The following is a 14,994-nucleotide window of genomic DNA, read 5'->3' on the forward strand; positions in this document are numbered from 1 at the left end:
AGACGATTAACATTATTAATGTTGTAAGTTTGAAATAAGTTTCCTAAAACATGATAGTAACACAGAAATGTACATACACATACATACAACATTCAGAAAACCATGTTGCTAACAGAAATGTCAGTTTATGATTAACGCATTTGCCCTTTAATACTAGTTCGATTTAAGCTCTTAGATGTTGAGAAAAATTAACCAAGTTCATATAATAAAAAAAAGTTATATTTTTATCAACAAAAAACCATCACAATCTTAACAATCAACACTATTATTAGTATCATCAAAACAATTAAAGTAATCAGTAAATAAATTTCTAATTTGTAAACCAGATGTCACGGAATTATGAGACATAGGTTCACCTGTGGGATTAACAACATGGTTTATCTGAATTTCATCATCCACATAAGTTCCTCCTTCATGTATCCGACAGTAATTGTGAAGCACTATGGTAGCCTTGAGTACAGATGTGACAAAGGTTGGCTGCAACTGAATCGTTGTCTGATAAATGCGCCATTTGTTAGCTAAAATACCAAATGCACACTCCACATAACGTCTTGCTTTAGTTAGCCGATTATTAAAGTACTGTTTCCTGTCATCAATGGATCTCCTTGGATATGGTCGCATAACATGTTTGGATAATGCAAATCCTGCATCTGCTACCATCACATATGGTGCCAACGGTCCAGATGTACCAGGTAGGGCAACTGGAGGGGGGATCAATAATGAATTTTCTTGCAGGCGTTGGGCTAATCTTGATGAACGAAAAATACGGGCATCTGAGGCACTACCATAGGCCCCAATGTCTGCATAAATAAATCGGTATTCTGTGTCAACCAATGCCAAAATAACAACGGAAAAAAACTTATGAAAATTGAAATAACGTGACCCAGAGTTTGGTGGCTTTTTAACTCTGAAATGCTTGCCATCCAAAGCTCCTATGCAGTTAGGAAAGTCAACAGAGTCTTTGAAGCCCTTAGAGATTTTCAACCAATCTTCTCTGTTTGGCTGAGGCATCATTTCTTCTTTTAAATGTTGCCATATCATGTCGCATGTGTGACGTACTATAACGGCAATGGTTGATCGACCCAACAAAAAATCAAAATGTAAAGCACTAAAAGATTGACCAGTCGCCAAGAATCTATGAAAACAAGACAAACAATGATTTACAATTAACACTATGTTTTTTTAAATTAAAACAATCATAAGAAAACACAAACATTGAATCAAAAATGAGATTAGATCAATAAAGATCAATTACACATTTCAATGTGAAAAATAACACATTTACACAAATTACAAAAAAAAAAAATATAATACCTCAGAGTCACCATAAATCTCTCCTCTGGGGAAATGGAAAGCCGCATCCAAGTGTCCTGATGTTGCAAATGAGGTCGTAAAATATTTAGTAAGTAATCAAAACTCTCAACTGACAACCGGCAGTATGAAAAAAACTTATCTGGGAAATTCCGTAACTCAAAAAATAAAGTATGGAAATGACCATGCATAGGCCGCATCATCATTAGTGGATGCACCCACAATCTGGTTCTTCTTACATTATCATATTGCAACATGTGGCGTCGAACGCCAAAACGACGAGATATAATCCAACATAAAAACACTAAGGCCTCCGTGGATAATGGCATTGCGACAATTTTGTCTCAACACATAGGTGCTCCAAGGCATAATACAAGCAGGAAACAGTTTATAGTTAACTTATATTTATGTCCTAATCACATACACCTATGTGTCATTTAATTCCAAGTAATCACCATTATCTCAATGTGTGAAACATGTGAAACACGCACAAAAAACGGACTGCACACGGAACACACACTGACGTATTTCACGCACAGGAAAACGCACACACGTACACACGTATGACACACGATATGCATACGGACACCACACGGAGGGGAAAAACGGACTGCAAATACGGAACACGGACACAAAAAACGGACTACACCAAACGTACGTTTTTTACACGTGAGTGTGGCAGAGGCCTTAGGTGGGTTTTACACGTTGCGACATCGCTAGCAATTGCTAGCGATGTCGAGCACGATAGTATCCGCCCCTGTCGTTTATGCGATATCTGGTGCTTGCTGCCGTAGCGAACATTATTGCTACGGCAGCTTCATACGCACATACCTGGTTGGCGACGTCGCTGTGACCGCCAACAATCCCTCCTTCAAGGGGAAGGTGCGTTCAGCGTCACAGCGACGTCAGCGCAACGTCACTATGCGGCCGGCCAATAGAAGCAGAGGGGCGTAACATCCCGCCCACCTTCTTCCTTCCGCATTGCTGGTGGACGCAGGTAAGGAGATGTTTGTCGTTCCTGCGGTGTCACACACAGCAATGTGTGGTGCTGCAGGAATGACAAACAACATTGTATCTGCAGCAGTAACGACATTATGGAAATGTTCGACGTGACACAGATCAGCGATTTTTTACGCTTTTGCGCTCGTTCATAGTCGCACCTAGGATTTACACATTGCGATGTCGCTACCGGTGCCGGATGTGCGTCACTACACGTGACCCTAACAATATATTGGTAGCGATGTCGCAACGTGTAAAGCCCGCCTTAGATTTCAGGATGTTCTAAACATATTTTCAGGGCAATTACAGGCTTTTCAGTATTGTGATTTGTGGCAAGTAATAAAATACTTTTGTAAAATTTGGCAAAACCGGTGAATTTGAATTATAATAATCCACTTATCGCTATTCCTAGGATAAACTAGCAGTGTCAATGCATATTAAGTTTCAGCTAAATATAGGTCGCATATGATTTCCTCTGAAATCACACCTCAAAGGCTTCTTTTTTTATCAGATTAATCTAAACGAAGAATGTGGTCAGTAAGTGTGGAAATAGCATCTTAAAGTATATTATACATTAACCAAATGACTAACTCCTGAAATTTCCGCCACCAAATGCTACAAGTTTAAAAAGTCCCTTTCGCTGCTGCTGAGGTGCATCCAGCATGGAGAGCGATCCCATCAGATTCTACTCATATTTTCCAAACAGAAGGTAAGTTACTAAGCATATAAAACTGCTGAGCCTGAGTGATAGATGAAAGAAGAAAGAAGTTCCTTCTATCAATCATGCTCCTATTTGTGCTGATAGCGCTGATTTTCTCTTACATGGGAGCAAATTCTAAACCTCACCACTTAAGTCTATGCAAAGAACTGTCATGTAAACGGACAATTGACATAATACTTCATCACAGTACAAAGGTATGTTTTTAATTATTTTACCTTTTATTAGAATTATTATTATCACTAATAATAATAATCAGAATCCCATATCAACCTTTCAAGATATATTCAAAGTGCATATATTAATGATTTTGATATTAAGTTTCTTTATAATTTACATTTATCGTGTTTTAGACATCTTTGTGGATTTTTAGAGACTTTTTGTTTAATGTTTGTTTTCAACAATGCAACATATGCATTCACATAATGACTGTACCATTGACACATGATGTACTTTCTAAAAGAAACTTTTTTCTATTACTTAGATGAAAAGTTGGTATACTCACGTAATCAATGAAACTGAACATGACTTTGTAAGTTTACTTTATATTTGAGATTAACAATTTGTTCTGTTGTGCAATCACTTTTTTTTTTTAATTCTTATGTATGAGCTAAAGTGATTATTTCTTTTTTACCTAAAGCAACCCTAGTTTTCCTTATTGATTTTATTTTTTTTATATTTATTTGAATTTGTCTATATTGAATTTGTCTAGTTTGAGTTTGTCCATATGACTAGTTATTAGACACAGTACCAGTTCTTTATCACCTACTGAAACCCTTGTTTTCTTTTTTGCTGTTCATTATTATTCTTTCTTTTTCTTTCTTTCTCTTTTTTTTCCCTCTTTTCTTCATCATTCTTTCTTTTCTTAATTTTTTTTTACTATTATTTATTTTGTCTCTATTACTCTTTATTTTTCTTTCTTTTCATCTTTTATTACTATATTTTTTCTTTACTTTATTATTATTTTGTTCCTTTTCGTCATTATCCTTTCTTTTTCTCCCTTTCTTTATGCCTCTTTTCCTTTCTTATCTTTATTAATCTTTTTTTCATTATTATATTTTCTTCTAATACGGTGAAATAATGAACCCCTTAAGGACGCAGCCAATTTTCATTGTTTTTCATAGGATGAGTTGTAATTTTCAAGGAAACCATTCATTTTACCATATAGATGAAGGGAATATGAAAAAAAAAAGTTCCAAGTGAAAATGTAAAAAAAACGCAATTTAAACATTATTGTTTATGTTTAATTGTTATGGCATCAATTTTACAGTGAAAATAACCGGACTACAGGCTTTTACAGGTCACAACAATTAAGGCAATACCAAACATTTATGGTTTTTCTATTATTTCTAAGACTCCCAAAAAATTCAGAACATTGAAAAAGAAATTGGTTTGTGGTGCCATTTTCCAAGATCCACACCTTTTCCATTTTATTTTTTCAATTTCTTAATTCTTTATTTTTTATCTGGCAAATCAGGAGTGATTTGAATGGAAGAGGTTTTTTTTTTTTAATTGTTTAATATTTTTTAAAACTTTTTTTTAGGGATGATCGAATACCAGAAATATTCGGCTTCGCAAATATCCAACAAATAGGTCACTGCTATGCGAATATTCGATGCGCAATGTAAGTCTATGGGAAGGCCGAATAGTTGTTATTCGCGTTTCCCATAGACTTACATTGCGCTTTGAATATTCGCGAATAGTCAAATAGTGGCGATCTATTCGGCGACTATTCACGAAGCTGAATATTTGTGGTATTCGATCATCCCTATTTTGTTTTACTTTTTACGGACTAATACCATAACAAGTACAAGGGCCTTCATCAGGTCCCCAGTTGTCATAGGAACTCATTGGCTCCCTTCAGTCACGTCTTTGATGGAAGAAGGCGATTAGCGCCCAAACAAATGCTCAGCCCAGATTTCGAAATTTAAGTAAATGTTGCTGTCAGTGCTTGACAGTGATATTTAAGATGTTAATCGCACTAATCATTGGTGCTACTTATCACTACTGTTAAAGACAGATGCCGGCTATGTGATAGAGCTGGCATCTTCCCTGTGTAGTGTCCCTAAAATGGTCCATGAAGTAAAAGTGTATCAGTAACGGATAAACAGGTTATGTTAAGTGAAATTATAAATACTTGATTCTATAAAATGGGAATTATTCTTTGCAAAGACAGACACAAAGGATAGAGTGTTCTTGTATAATAGTATGTGGGATCCTTACTCCCTTTGCTTTCTCTATAATAATAACAAAAAGAAGTTATTTCCCTTAGGTCACACTGATAGAAAAAGAGGAACTGCTACATAACATATGATTACAATAGACCATTGTAAGAAAATAGCATTTATTGACCAAAAGATCTGAGAAGCATGTTTTGCACAAGCTTCATCCAGTGGTACATCCAGCTCCCAGGAAATCTTTAAGTAGTCATTAGCTTTCAAAAATATCAGTCATGCTAACTAATTTAATTGGGATTTACATGTCATTTTTGCAATTAGAATCAACCATCGGGTCCCTTGACCAGAACGTTTAGTTCATAGGAAAAGCACTATATGTAAGGCAAATACAGAATGGAGGGAGGGGAGAGTAAGAAACGAAATGAAATGATGTGAGATACTTTTGAGCATAAAGTAGAGCACATCACCCATCTGTTACTGTGCGAAATATAAATATTATTGCAGAGTGTAGGCATGCGAGTCTAGCAATTCATACAAATATGATTAAATTATAGATTTGTGTTCCATAGTTGGTTTCTAAAAGATAGAAGTAGAAATAAATTAGTCAGTTATGTGTATTAGATATGGCACAGTACTCGGTCAGTACCTTATGGTCTATAAACATTGCCACAGTGACAGTACGACTGTACGTGGTATTAGCATTTCCCACCAACATGATTCAACAGTGCTAAATCATTATAGATGAGCAAAAAGTATAACCTCTGTATGTCATGTGTACTATATCAGATAGATTGCACAGCAGCTACTGTGACAAAAAAATATATTAACCAGTCATGTAAACATGATATATATAAGGATGTATTCCATAGTTGAGACTAAGGGGCACTTTGCACACTGCGACATCGCAGGTGCGATGTCGGTGGGGTCAAATTGAAAATGACGCACTTCCGGCATCGCATGCGACATCGCAGTGTGTAAAGGCTGGATGATACGATTAACGAGCGCAAAAGCGTCGTAATCGTATCATCGGTGCAGCGTCGGCGTAATCCATGATTACGCTGACGCGACGGTCCGATGTTGTTCCTCGCTCCTGCGGCAGCACACATCGCTGTGTGTGAAGCCGCAGGAGCGAGGAACATCTCCTACCAGCGTCACTGCGGCTTCCGTAGGATATGCGGAAGGAAGGAGGTGGGCAGGATGTTTACATCCTGCTCATCTCCGCCCCTCCGCTCTGATTGGCCGCCTGCCGTGTGACGTCGCAGTGACGCCGCACGACCCGCCCCCTTAACAAGGAGGCGGGTCGCCGGCCACAGGGACGTCGCACGGCAGGTGAGTGTGTGTGTGAAGCTGGCGTAGCGATAAATTTCGCTACGCCAACTATCACCACATATCGCTGCTGCGACGGGGGCGGGCACTATCGCACTCGGCATCGCAGCATCGGCCTGCGATGTCGCAGCGTGCAAAGCCCGCCTAAGGCTAGGGCCCCACTTTGCATTTTTACCTGCGTTTTAGGTGCTTTTTAAGTCCGTTTTGAGAAGCACCTTTTTCATGCCAAAAGGCATACGTTTTGATTTTCCAGCAAAGTTTATGGAAAAAGTTGATTTTCCAACCCCACTTTGCGTTTCTAAACTCTGCGTTTAATTTGCATATCTTGTGGCAAAAACCATGCGTTCAAAGAAGCAACATGTCATTTGTTTTTGCCATTTTAGGTGCGTTTTGCTAACATTGGAGTCAATGAGAGATGGCAAAAATCAAGATTCCTTCAAATTTCTGCGTTTTACCTGATTTTTATGTGCAGAAAACATGCGTTTTGGACTTCCAAAACACATGCTTTTTGAACATCAAAATAATGATTTCATATGTCCCTTTACACAAACACACAATCCGTCAATTTAAATAAAGGAAATTAATACTTTATTGCTATTTTTACATAAAATATCATATTACCGCAATAATTTAATGAACAAAATTTAATTTATTGATTTTTTCTATTAATATAGATTTGATTCTTTTCTTCCCATTTTTTCAAAGAATTTGACTATTTAAACTTTATTAAGCAGTGTCTTAATGTTCAAAACGCAACTGTCAAAACGCAGGTGAAAACGCAGATAAAAAGCGCTGAAAACGCATCAAATACGCGGCAAATACGCATGCGTTTTCAGCGCTAAAGTTCTGAAAAAGGCAACTTTGGTCAAATCAATTAAGCCCAAAACGTGCGTTCTAAACTGCAAGTAGGTGAACGCAAAGTGGGTCCCTAGCCCTAAAGTGAACTTGACAGCTGATACATGCTGCACGAAACATGGGCAGTATGTATCAGACCCTGGTTGTATGGTCTCAGCCAGGTATGTTTGATTCTGAAACACTGCAACATTTCAGGGAAGTATGCAAATTATCTCTTTAGGGAGAAAATAGATGAACTCTAGTGCCACCTATTAGAAGCAGCAATCCTAAAAGTCAAAAGTGACCCTTTAATAAGCCTTGTCATATGACTTAGGATTTATACCAGTTTAGAATCTCAATTTGCAGACATGGTGTTTCGGGATGATTGCCCCTCGTCAATGCAAAGTATGAGATCTTATCTGTCTATATACAGATCCACCTCTGCTACATGAAGGTGACAGGAGCTGCAGCAGACACCGCTGCTCCTGTCAGCTCCACGAAGCTACTGAAAAGAGCCGTGATCAGCTCAGCTGTCACTGAGGTAACTCGCGGCCACTGCTGGATCCTCCAACTGTGACAGCAAGTCGCCAGAGTGACAGCGATGTAGTAACAGGTGACTTGCTGTCACAGTTGGTGGATCCAGCGGTGGCCATGAGTTACCTCAGTGACAGCTGAGCTGATCCCGGCTCTCTTCAGTAGGTTCGTAGAGCTGACAGGAGCGGTGGTGTCTGCTGCAGTTCCTGTCACCTTCATGTAGCAGAGGTGGATACGACACTGGACCTCCGTGGATTACGCCGGGCATGGAGGGGTTTTTCGGGCTGAATAAAGTGGTGAACGAGGGTATTTGTTAGTGGTTTTTATTCCAAGTAAAGGATTTTTTCAGGTGTGTGTGTTTATTTACTGTAACTTACAGATTAATCATGGAAGGTATCTCGGGGAGATGCCTGACATGATTAATCTAGGATTTAGTGGTAGCTATGGGCTGCCATTAACTCCTTATTACCCCGATTGCCAACGCACCAGGGCAAATCGGGAAGACCTGGGTACAGTCCCAGAACTGTCGCATATAATGTATGCGGCAATTCTGAGCGGCTGCTGACTGATATTGTTAGGCTGAGGGGCTCCCCATAACGTGGAGCTCCCCATCCTGAGAATACCAGCCTTCAGCCGTATGGCTTTATCTGGCTGGTATTAAAATGGGGGGGACCGCACGCCGTTTTTTTTTAATTATTTATTTTACTGCACAGTATAGACACGCCCACCGGCTGCTGTGATTGGGTGCAGTGACACAGCTGTCACTCAACGTGGTGGGCGTGTGTGACTGCAACCAATCACAGGCGCCTGTGGGTGGGTAAAGCAGGGAATGCGAGATTGTTTAATGAGCGGCCGGCTTTTTCAACATAGTAAAAGCCGCCAAAGTTTTTATAACAGCCTGCAGAGCCGCGCCGGAGATCGGGGAACGGTAAGTATGAGAGGGTGGGGGGAAATTACCTACGGACTGAGAGAGGGACAGACAAGACAGAGAGACCGACACAGAAATAAAGAAAATGACCGACATCACATGAAAAAAGCACAAAACGTACACAGAGCAAACAGAGATGCGTCCGTCTCACTCGGGCGTGCGCACAGACCACTTGACTTTCATTGGGTCCGTGTGTGCGTGTTGCGTGCTGAAAATGGACATGCTTCCGTGCAAAACGGAGACACAAACATAGCACGCACATGGACACACGGACCTTAATGAAAAACGCACATATGTCCTCAAACATTGCATAACATTGGTGCACGTTTGGCCATGTCTCCGGTATATACGGAAATGGAGCAAACACGCACGTGTTTCACGGATGTGTGTTTCAGGCCTTAGAAAAACTCACATGCAACTTCTAAAATCAGTAATATTGCTGGCAAACTGCTCCATTTGAATAATGGAAATGAAACCTTTTATATCAATGGAATGGAGGCATTTAGTGTGTATGGATCTCATTCTTCTCATCTCATTCTTTAAGATCAACTGCAATTTGAAAATCTTTAAAGATGATTTCAACAAGCAATGGAAGAAAGACTGTAGTAAATATGTAAGTATTTATTAATTATTTATTATACTCACTTATATAGCACCATTAATTTCCTCAGCACTTTACAGATATTATCATCACTGTCCCCATTGGGACTCACAATCTAAATCAGTATGTCTTTGGAGTATAAAGTATGTTCTACAATTTAAGCACTGTCATTTGGCATAATTATAGCATAGTAATTAGAATACAACAAAGGAAATTAAAATTAAATACAAAAATATACTCATAGGTAAAGGAAACAGTTAAGGGTACTTTACACGCTGCGACATCACTAACGATATATTGTCGGGGTCACGTCATTAGTGACGCACATCCGGCGCTGGTAGCGACATCGCAGCGTGTCACACCAAGGAGCGACGATCAATGATCGCAAAAGCGGCAAAAAATCGATGATCGTTGACACATCGCTCCTTTTCATAATATCGTTGTTGCTGCAGGTACGATGTTGTTCGTCGTTCTTGCGGCATCACACATCGCTATATGTGACACCGCAGGAACGACGAACATCTCCTTACCTGCGTCCACCGGCAATGAGGAAGGAAGGAGGTGGGCGGCATGTTCCGGCTGCTCATCTCCGTCCCTCCTCTGCTATTAGGTGGCCGCTTAGTGACACCGCAGTGACATCGCTATGACGCCGAACGCACCTTCCCCTTGAGGGAGGGATTGCTCGGCGGTCACAGCGACGTCGCTGAAAAGGTATGTGCGTGTGACGCTGCCATAGCGATAATGTTCGCTACAGCAGCAATCACCAAATGTCGCACGGACGACGGGGACGGGTGCTATCGCGCATGACATCGCTAGCTATCGCTAGCAATGTCGCAGCGTGTAATGCACCCTTTGGTATGCCCCTGTGGGAGTCCTATCATGCTAATGAATACGCAGTGTCACAGGATGATTTCACTCACCTCTCCGTCGCCATCTTGTTTTGACACTGGATTTCGGCTCAGTGCGCATGATCCCGGAGTTTCGGTCATGCACACTACTTCAGTTTGAAGCCAGGACGCGTATGTGGCGCCCCTGACCTGGTCAGGCACCACAGAGTATTGCACCCATGCGGGAGCAATGCTTCCAGGTAATTTCCAAAGGCCAGGATGAGGTGCACACACAAACATATAGTGACCAGGCCTCCCACACCACTAGAAGGGACCCTTGGGTAACCAGTAGGGGTTAACTTTCAATTCCCAGCAAGGGGTGTGTTCAGGGGCTAGTTGCTAGGAAGCAGGGCAGAGAGAGGAAGGAGGAGGTCTAGAGAAAAGGGTTGAAGTGTGAGGAAGCAGGGCAGAGGAGCTCGAGTGTGAGACAGGTCCTGAGGAGTGCAGTAGCTGAAAGCGGGGGAGAAAGGAGTACCGTGGGTCGGCCTGAAAATCATCCAGAGAGAAGGGTGGCTGAGTACGGAGATCCCGGTATCCGAGCACACAAGGGGAACTAGGTCCCCAGTACAGGCAGCAGATCATCCAGAGCTGCTTAACCTACAGGTGGGGGGGGGGTACTTCATGCCCTCACCACGACTACACAGAGCTTGAGCCAAGCAGCAATCACCAGGCCCATAAGGGGACAGGGCCAGAAGCCATCCCACCAAGGCCACGCTGCCGGCAGACGAGCCAGAGAGAGGGGAGCAGGGTGGTAACAGCTTCCCTGGAGGGGTCCTACCACGCTTCAAGCAAAGGATCCTCCTAAAACAGAAAGAGTGCAAGGAAGGCGAGTGGACAGCTACCCTCAGAACGGCCTCCTGGAATTCCTGGTTCAACCTGGTTATCACAGTGTCGCCCGGGCATATCACCGTGACCTCCAAACAGTGAGTAAACACGTTGAAAGACTTCTTGGACTGTGTTTGAGTCATTCTGCGACCTGTGGTCCCACACACATACACCGGGGCCTGGGGCTTGCCTCACTCTCAGGGGGCTAATATACTGACTGCACCCACCATCAGCCCCAGGCATCCCTTAATCTGCAGTGGCGGTCCCCGCTGACCGCAATACTGAGAGTGGCGTCACGACAATCCTAAAAGAAGGTTCCCTACCTGTGACCAGACTGTTCCATCCACGTGGAGTCCCTGAAGGTACTGCACCGACACATACTAGCGGGGCTTCACACGTACACCCGGCTTTATAGTGCGCATGACCATGCACACTGAACAGAAATCCCCCGTCAGACTCGATGGTGGCGGAGAGGTGAGTGAGAACATCCTCTGACACTGCACATTCATTAGCAAGTTAGCACTCCCACAGGGACATACTAATATGCTAATGGAGGCGACTGACCGGGGAACTAACGACTAACGCCCAGAGGACTAGTCCCTGCACTCATTAGCATACAATAAAAGAGCTTTAGAAATACATTTTCTAAAGATCTCTTTATCTATGCTACTACATACAGTGATGGTTAGGTAGAGATTAGTAATATGCATATAGAACTGCTTGTGGTTCTGAGTGCATATTGCACCTGACAGGTTCCCTTTAATCTGATCGGTACATGACACAGCGAAAAACAAAAATCCAAACGCCAAAATTCTGTTTTTTGCTTGTGGCAATTTTTTTTTTAAATGCAGTAGCAGGCGATCACAATGTAGCTTCTGTACAAAAATGGTATAACTAAAAACACCAGCTCAAGACTCAAAAAACAATCCATCACTGAGCCCCAGATCCCGAAAAATGAGCACACTGCGGGTCTTGAAAACAGCAACAAAAGCACTACTCTTTTTTTAGATAAACTCCTGAACTTTATTTAACCCTTTAGATAAAAGTAACTAAACTAAATTACTAAAAGTAAATGCAGGATGGGGTTCGTGTATGGACCTGCATGGTAATGATGGGACCTCTGACAGGCCCCCGACTGCCATAGTAAGCCATGGGCATCCTGTCATTGAGTCACAGGGGCCAACTCCATACATACGCTCTCTGATGTGATGTACAGGCTAATTAGCTATCTAACAATTGTTTATATGATTATTCTGTGCTCATAAAATATCAGTTATCAGCTGCACAGTACAATGAGCTGCCGATGGTTATGTTAATGATGGCATGGGAAATCCAATCACCTAAAGCATCAGCATTTTGACCTTTTCTCTTGTGGTTTCCAGTTCATTCCCCATTATTGGCTTGTCCAAATTGGCCTTTATTGATATCACTAATAGGTGGACAACTATCCTAATTAATAAGTTCTATTTTTTCAGCCTCACCCATTGCTTAAAGATGCACACATTTACTCTCTATAGATAGTGTTTGGGAATGGCCACTTATTTCCTTTGAATGGTAATGTTCATGATGCAGCATATGTGACACCCTGGCCTATCAGGTCGTCACAGGGTATTGTGAAATCTGCCCTTCTGTGCAATATCCACTTCCTCCTTGGTTACGGATCCCTAACAAATGGTGTTGCCAAAACCAGCTAATCAAATCCTAGGAACACTCTACACCACACCCACCAGACACACCAGTGGACAGCCTGAGTGAAATAGGGTCGCCCACTTGGGGGGTTGGTTAAGGGGAGGTCAGGACTGTCAGTCAGTTTTGAGTTTGGAGGTGGAAGTGAGAGGAGGTCAGGAGCTGGGCTGCTTGGAAGTACTAGGTAGCAGACGTTGGTCTTGGCCTGGTAGGAGCTGGAACCTCGGGCGCAGGGGATCGTGACAAGGGGCACGGTATTGTCGTGGAGGACAGCCGGCGGCCTTGTACCATCACTGAGCTGGGGCCAGGGCACGACGGGGTACATGGACCCTAGGTAAGGGAGTAGCTTCAGGCAACCTGATAATTCACCCGACAAGAACGGAGCCTTCAAGATCCGCTCTCTACCCACTCCAAAATCGGGGTACTAGAGCAACGAGGGGGATAGGACTTTCCACACATACGGTCCAGGAAATCCAAAGCATGAACCCTGAGAGCAAGCTCCCACAGTTAGCCATACTGGGGAGCGGGACCCGATTAGTTTCAGGCTATAGGGACCAAGGAGAAGAGAACAAAGTGCCACGGGAAAGGTCACAGATCAACAGGCAACACCAGCAGAACCAGCACCCATACGTGCTCCCCCTCAGCAGCAGCGGTGTCCAGAACTTTGGTTTACTAAAGTTTTCAGTGTCAGCGTTATTGGACTGAGTGAGTACGCAAGTGACCTTTACCTCCCTAATGGCACATCCCGTTTCCATCACTGAGTCCCGGGGCATCTCCCCCACCCATGGAGAGGTTAAACACCTGGCTGCCCACTCCATCGCCACTGGGTACTCCCAGCAGCAGCGGTGGTACTCCACCTTACCACACACCACAGGTGGCGTCACGAACTATTCAATACACCATCCCCTGTAAATACCCCCCTTTTATTCGAGTGGCCATGTCGCGGGCGGGGAGGAGGGTGTCAGCACACCGCGCTCACCCCTTCTGCTCGGGTCCGGCAGCTGCTCAGTGGTGGCTCGAGCTGTGGGCCGGATCCCGGGGTTTCCCGAGCGACACTCCTCGCCCGTGAGTGAAAGGGGGTGTTTGTTGGGTGTGGGGATTGTTATAGTTCGTGACGCCACCCACGGTTGTGGTGATTGCACCACCGCTGCTCAGTATGGGGGTCCCGGGGATGGTGATGCGGAGCAGCCAGGTATTGTGTTGCCCCTCCGTGGGTAGGGGTTGGTGATCCCGGGGCCCAGTGATGAGATGTAAAGTGTAGGGCCCGGTGGGCGCAGGGACGCGGGGGCAGCGCTGTGCCTTGCGGCACTGTGGTACTCACTCAGCCTGAGACGTGGACACAGTTTGTACGGTAAACCAAACGGCTGATAGGATGGTCCCACAGACGGCTGCACCTGCACTCCCGGTAGGTGACGGTGATGTCCCTCTTCCTTGCACCTTTGCTTGACTTGTGGTATCGGTGGATTCCCTCCGGTTACCCGCTCCCCGGCTGCAATCTGGGCTGGAGGAGCTCTACACTTTGCCCGCAGGCGCTGGCCCTGAGAAACTGGTGCCGTGGCGGTGGCGGTGTCTCTCCAATACGGGTTGGGCTGTTGCCTTCAATCGGGACTTGGTTGTTGGGGGATCTGCGTCCCCGTCACTGACGGATTCGGCAAATTTGGCGACTCCTAGCCTTTCCGGGGTCCGAGAGGCCCCTGCCCTGGTGCTGACTGTCCTTCGGAACACTGCTCCAGACCGCCGGGCACACAGCCAACGGGGTCCTTCCAGGAACTTCCAAACGGTCCCCCTCCAGACAGTCACCGCCGTTGCTGACCTTGCTGACCTGGCCCTACACAAAGCTGGACCCTTCAGGCTTTCCTTCTCTTCTGTCACTTCACTTGCTTTCCTCCTTTACTACTTTCACTTTCACTTTCTTAACTCCTCTCCTCCCTGAGCTGAACTCTGTTGTTTACTCAAGCTCGTCCCTGAGCTATCTCTGTTGTTACTCCTTCCACTTCCTCCTCCTGGACTCATCTGCCTGGTTTCTTCCTGCCTCCAGAGTTGTGAGCTCCTCGGTGGGCGGAGCCAACCGCCTGGCCCACCCCCTGGTGTGCATCATCAGACTCCTGGAGGAAGGCAACAAGGATTTCTGGTTAGCTGTGATGTGCCTACCTGGAGTGTGGGGTGTG

The 14,994-nt window shown here is 43.9% G+C and overlaps 1 protein-coding gene across 1 annotated transcript in view; it reads left to right on the forward strand.

The window, feature by feature from the left end:
- LOC142302332 (uncharacterized) overlaps positions 1-14,994 on the forward strand; it is a 34,093-nt gene that overhangs the window by 2,888 nt on the left and 16,211 nt on the right. The window contains exon 4 of the mRNA XM_075343392.1: positions 9,372-9,440. Within this exon, the coding sequence (XP_075199507.1) occupies positions 9,372-9,440 (69 nt within the window). The remainder of the gene's footprint in view (positions 1-9,371; positions 9,441-14,994) is intronic.

Source organism: Anomaloglossus baeobatrachus, chromosome 4, assembly GCF_048569485.1.
Source record: "Anomaloglossus baeobatrachus isolate aAnoBae1 chromosome 4, aAnoBae1.hap1, whole genome shotgun sequence".
Classification (NCBI taxonomy): domain Eukaryota; kingdom Metazoa; phylum Chordata; class Amphibia; order Anura; family Aromobatidae; genus Anomaloglossus; species Anomaloglossus baeobatrachus.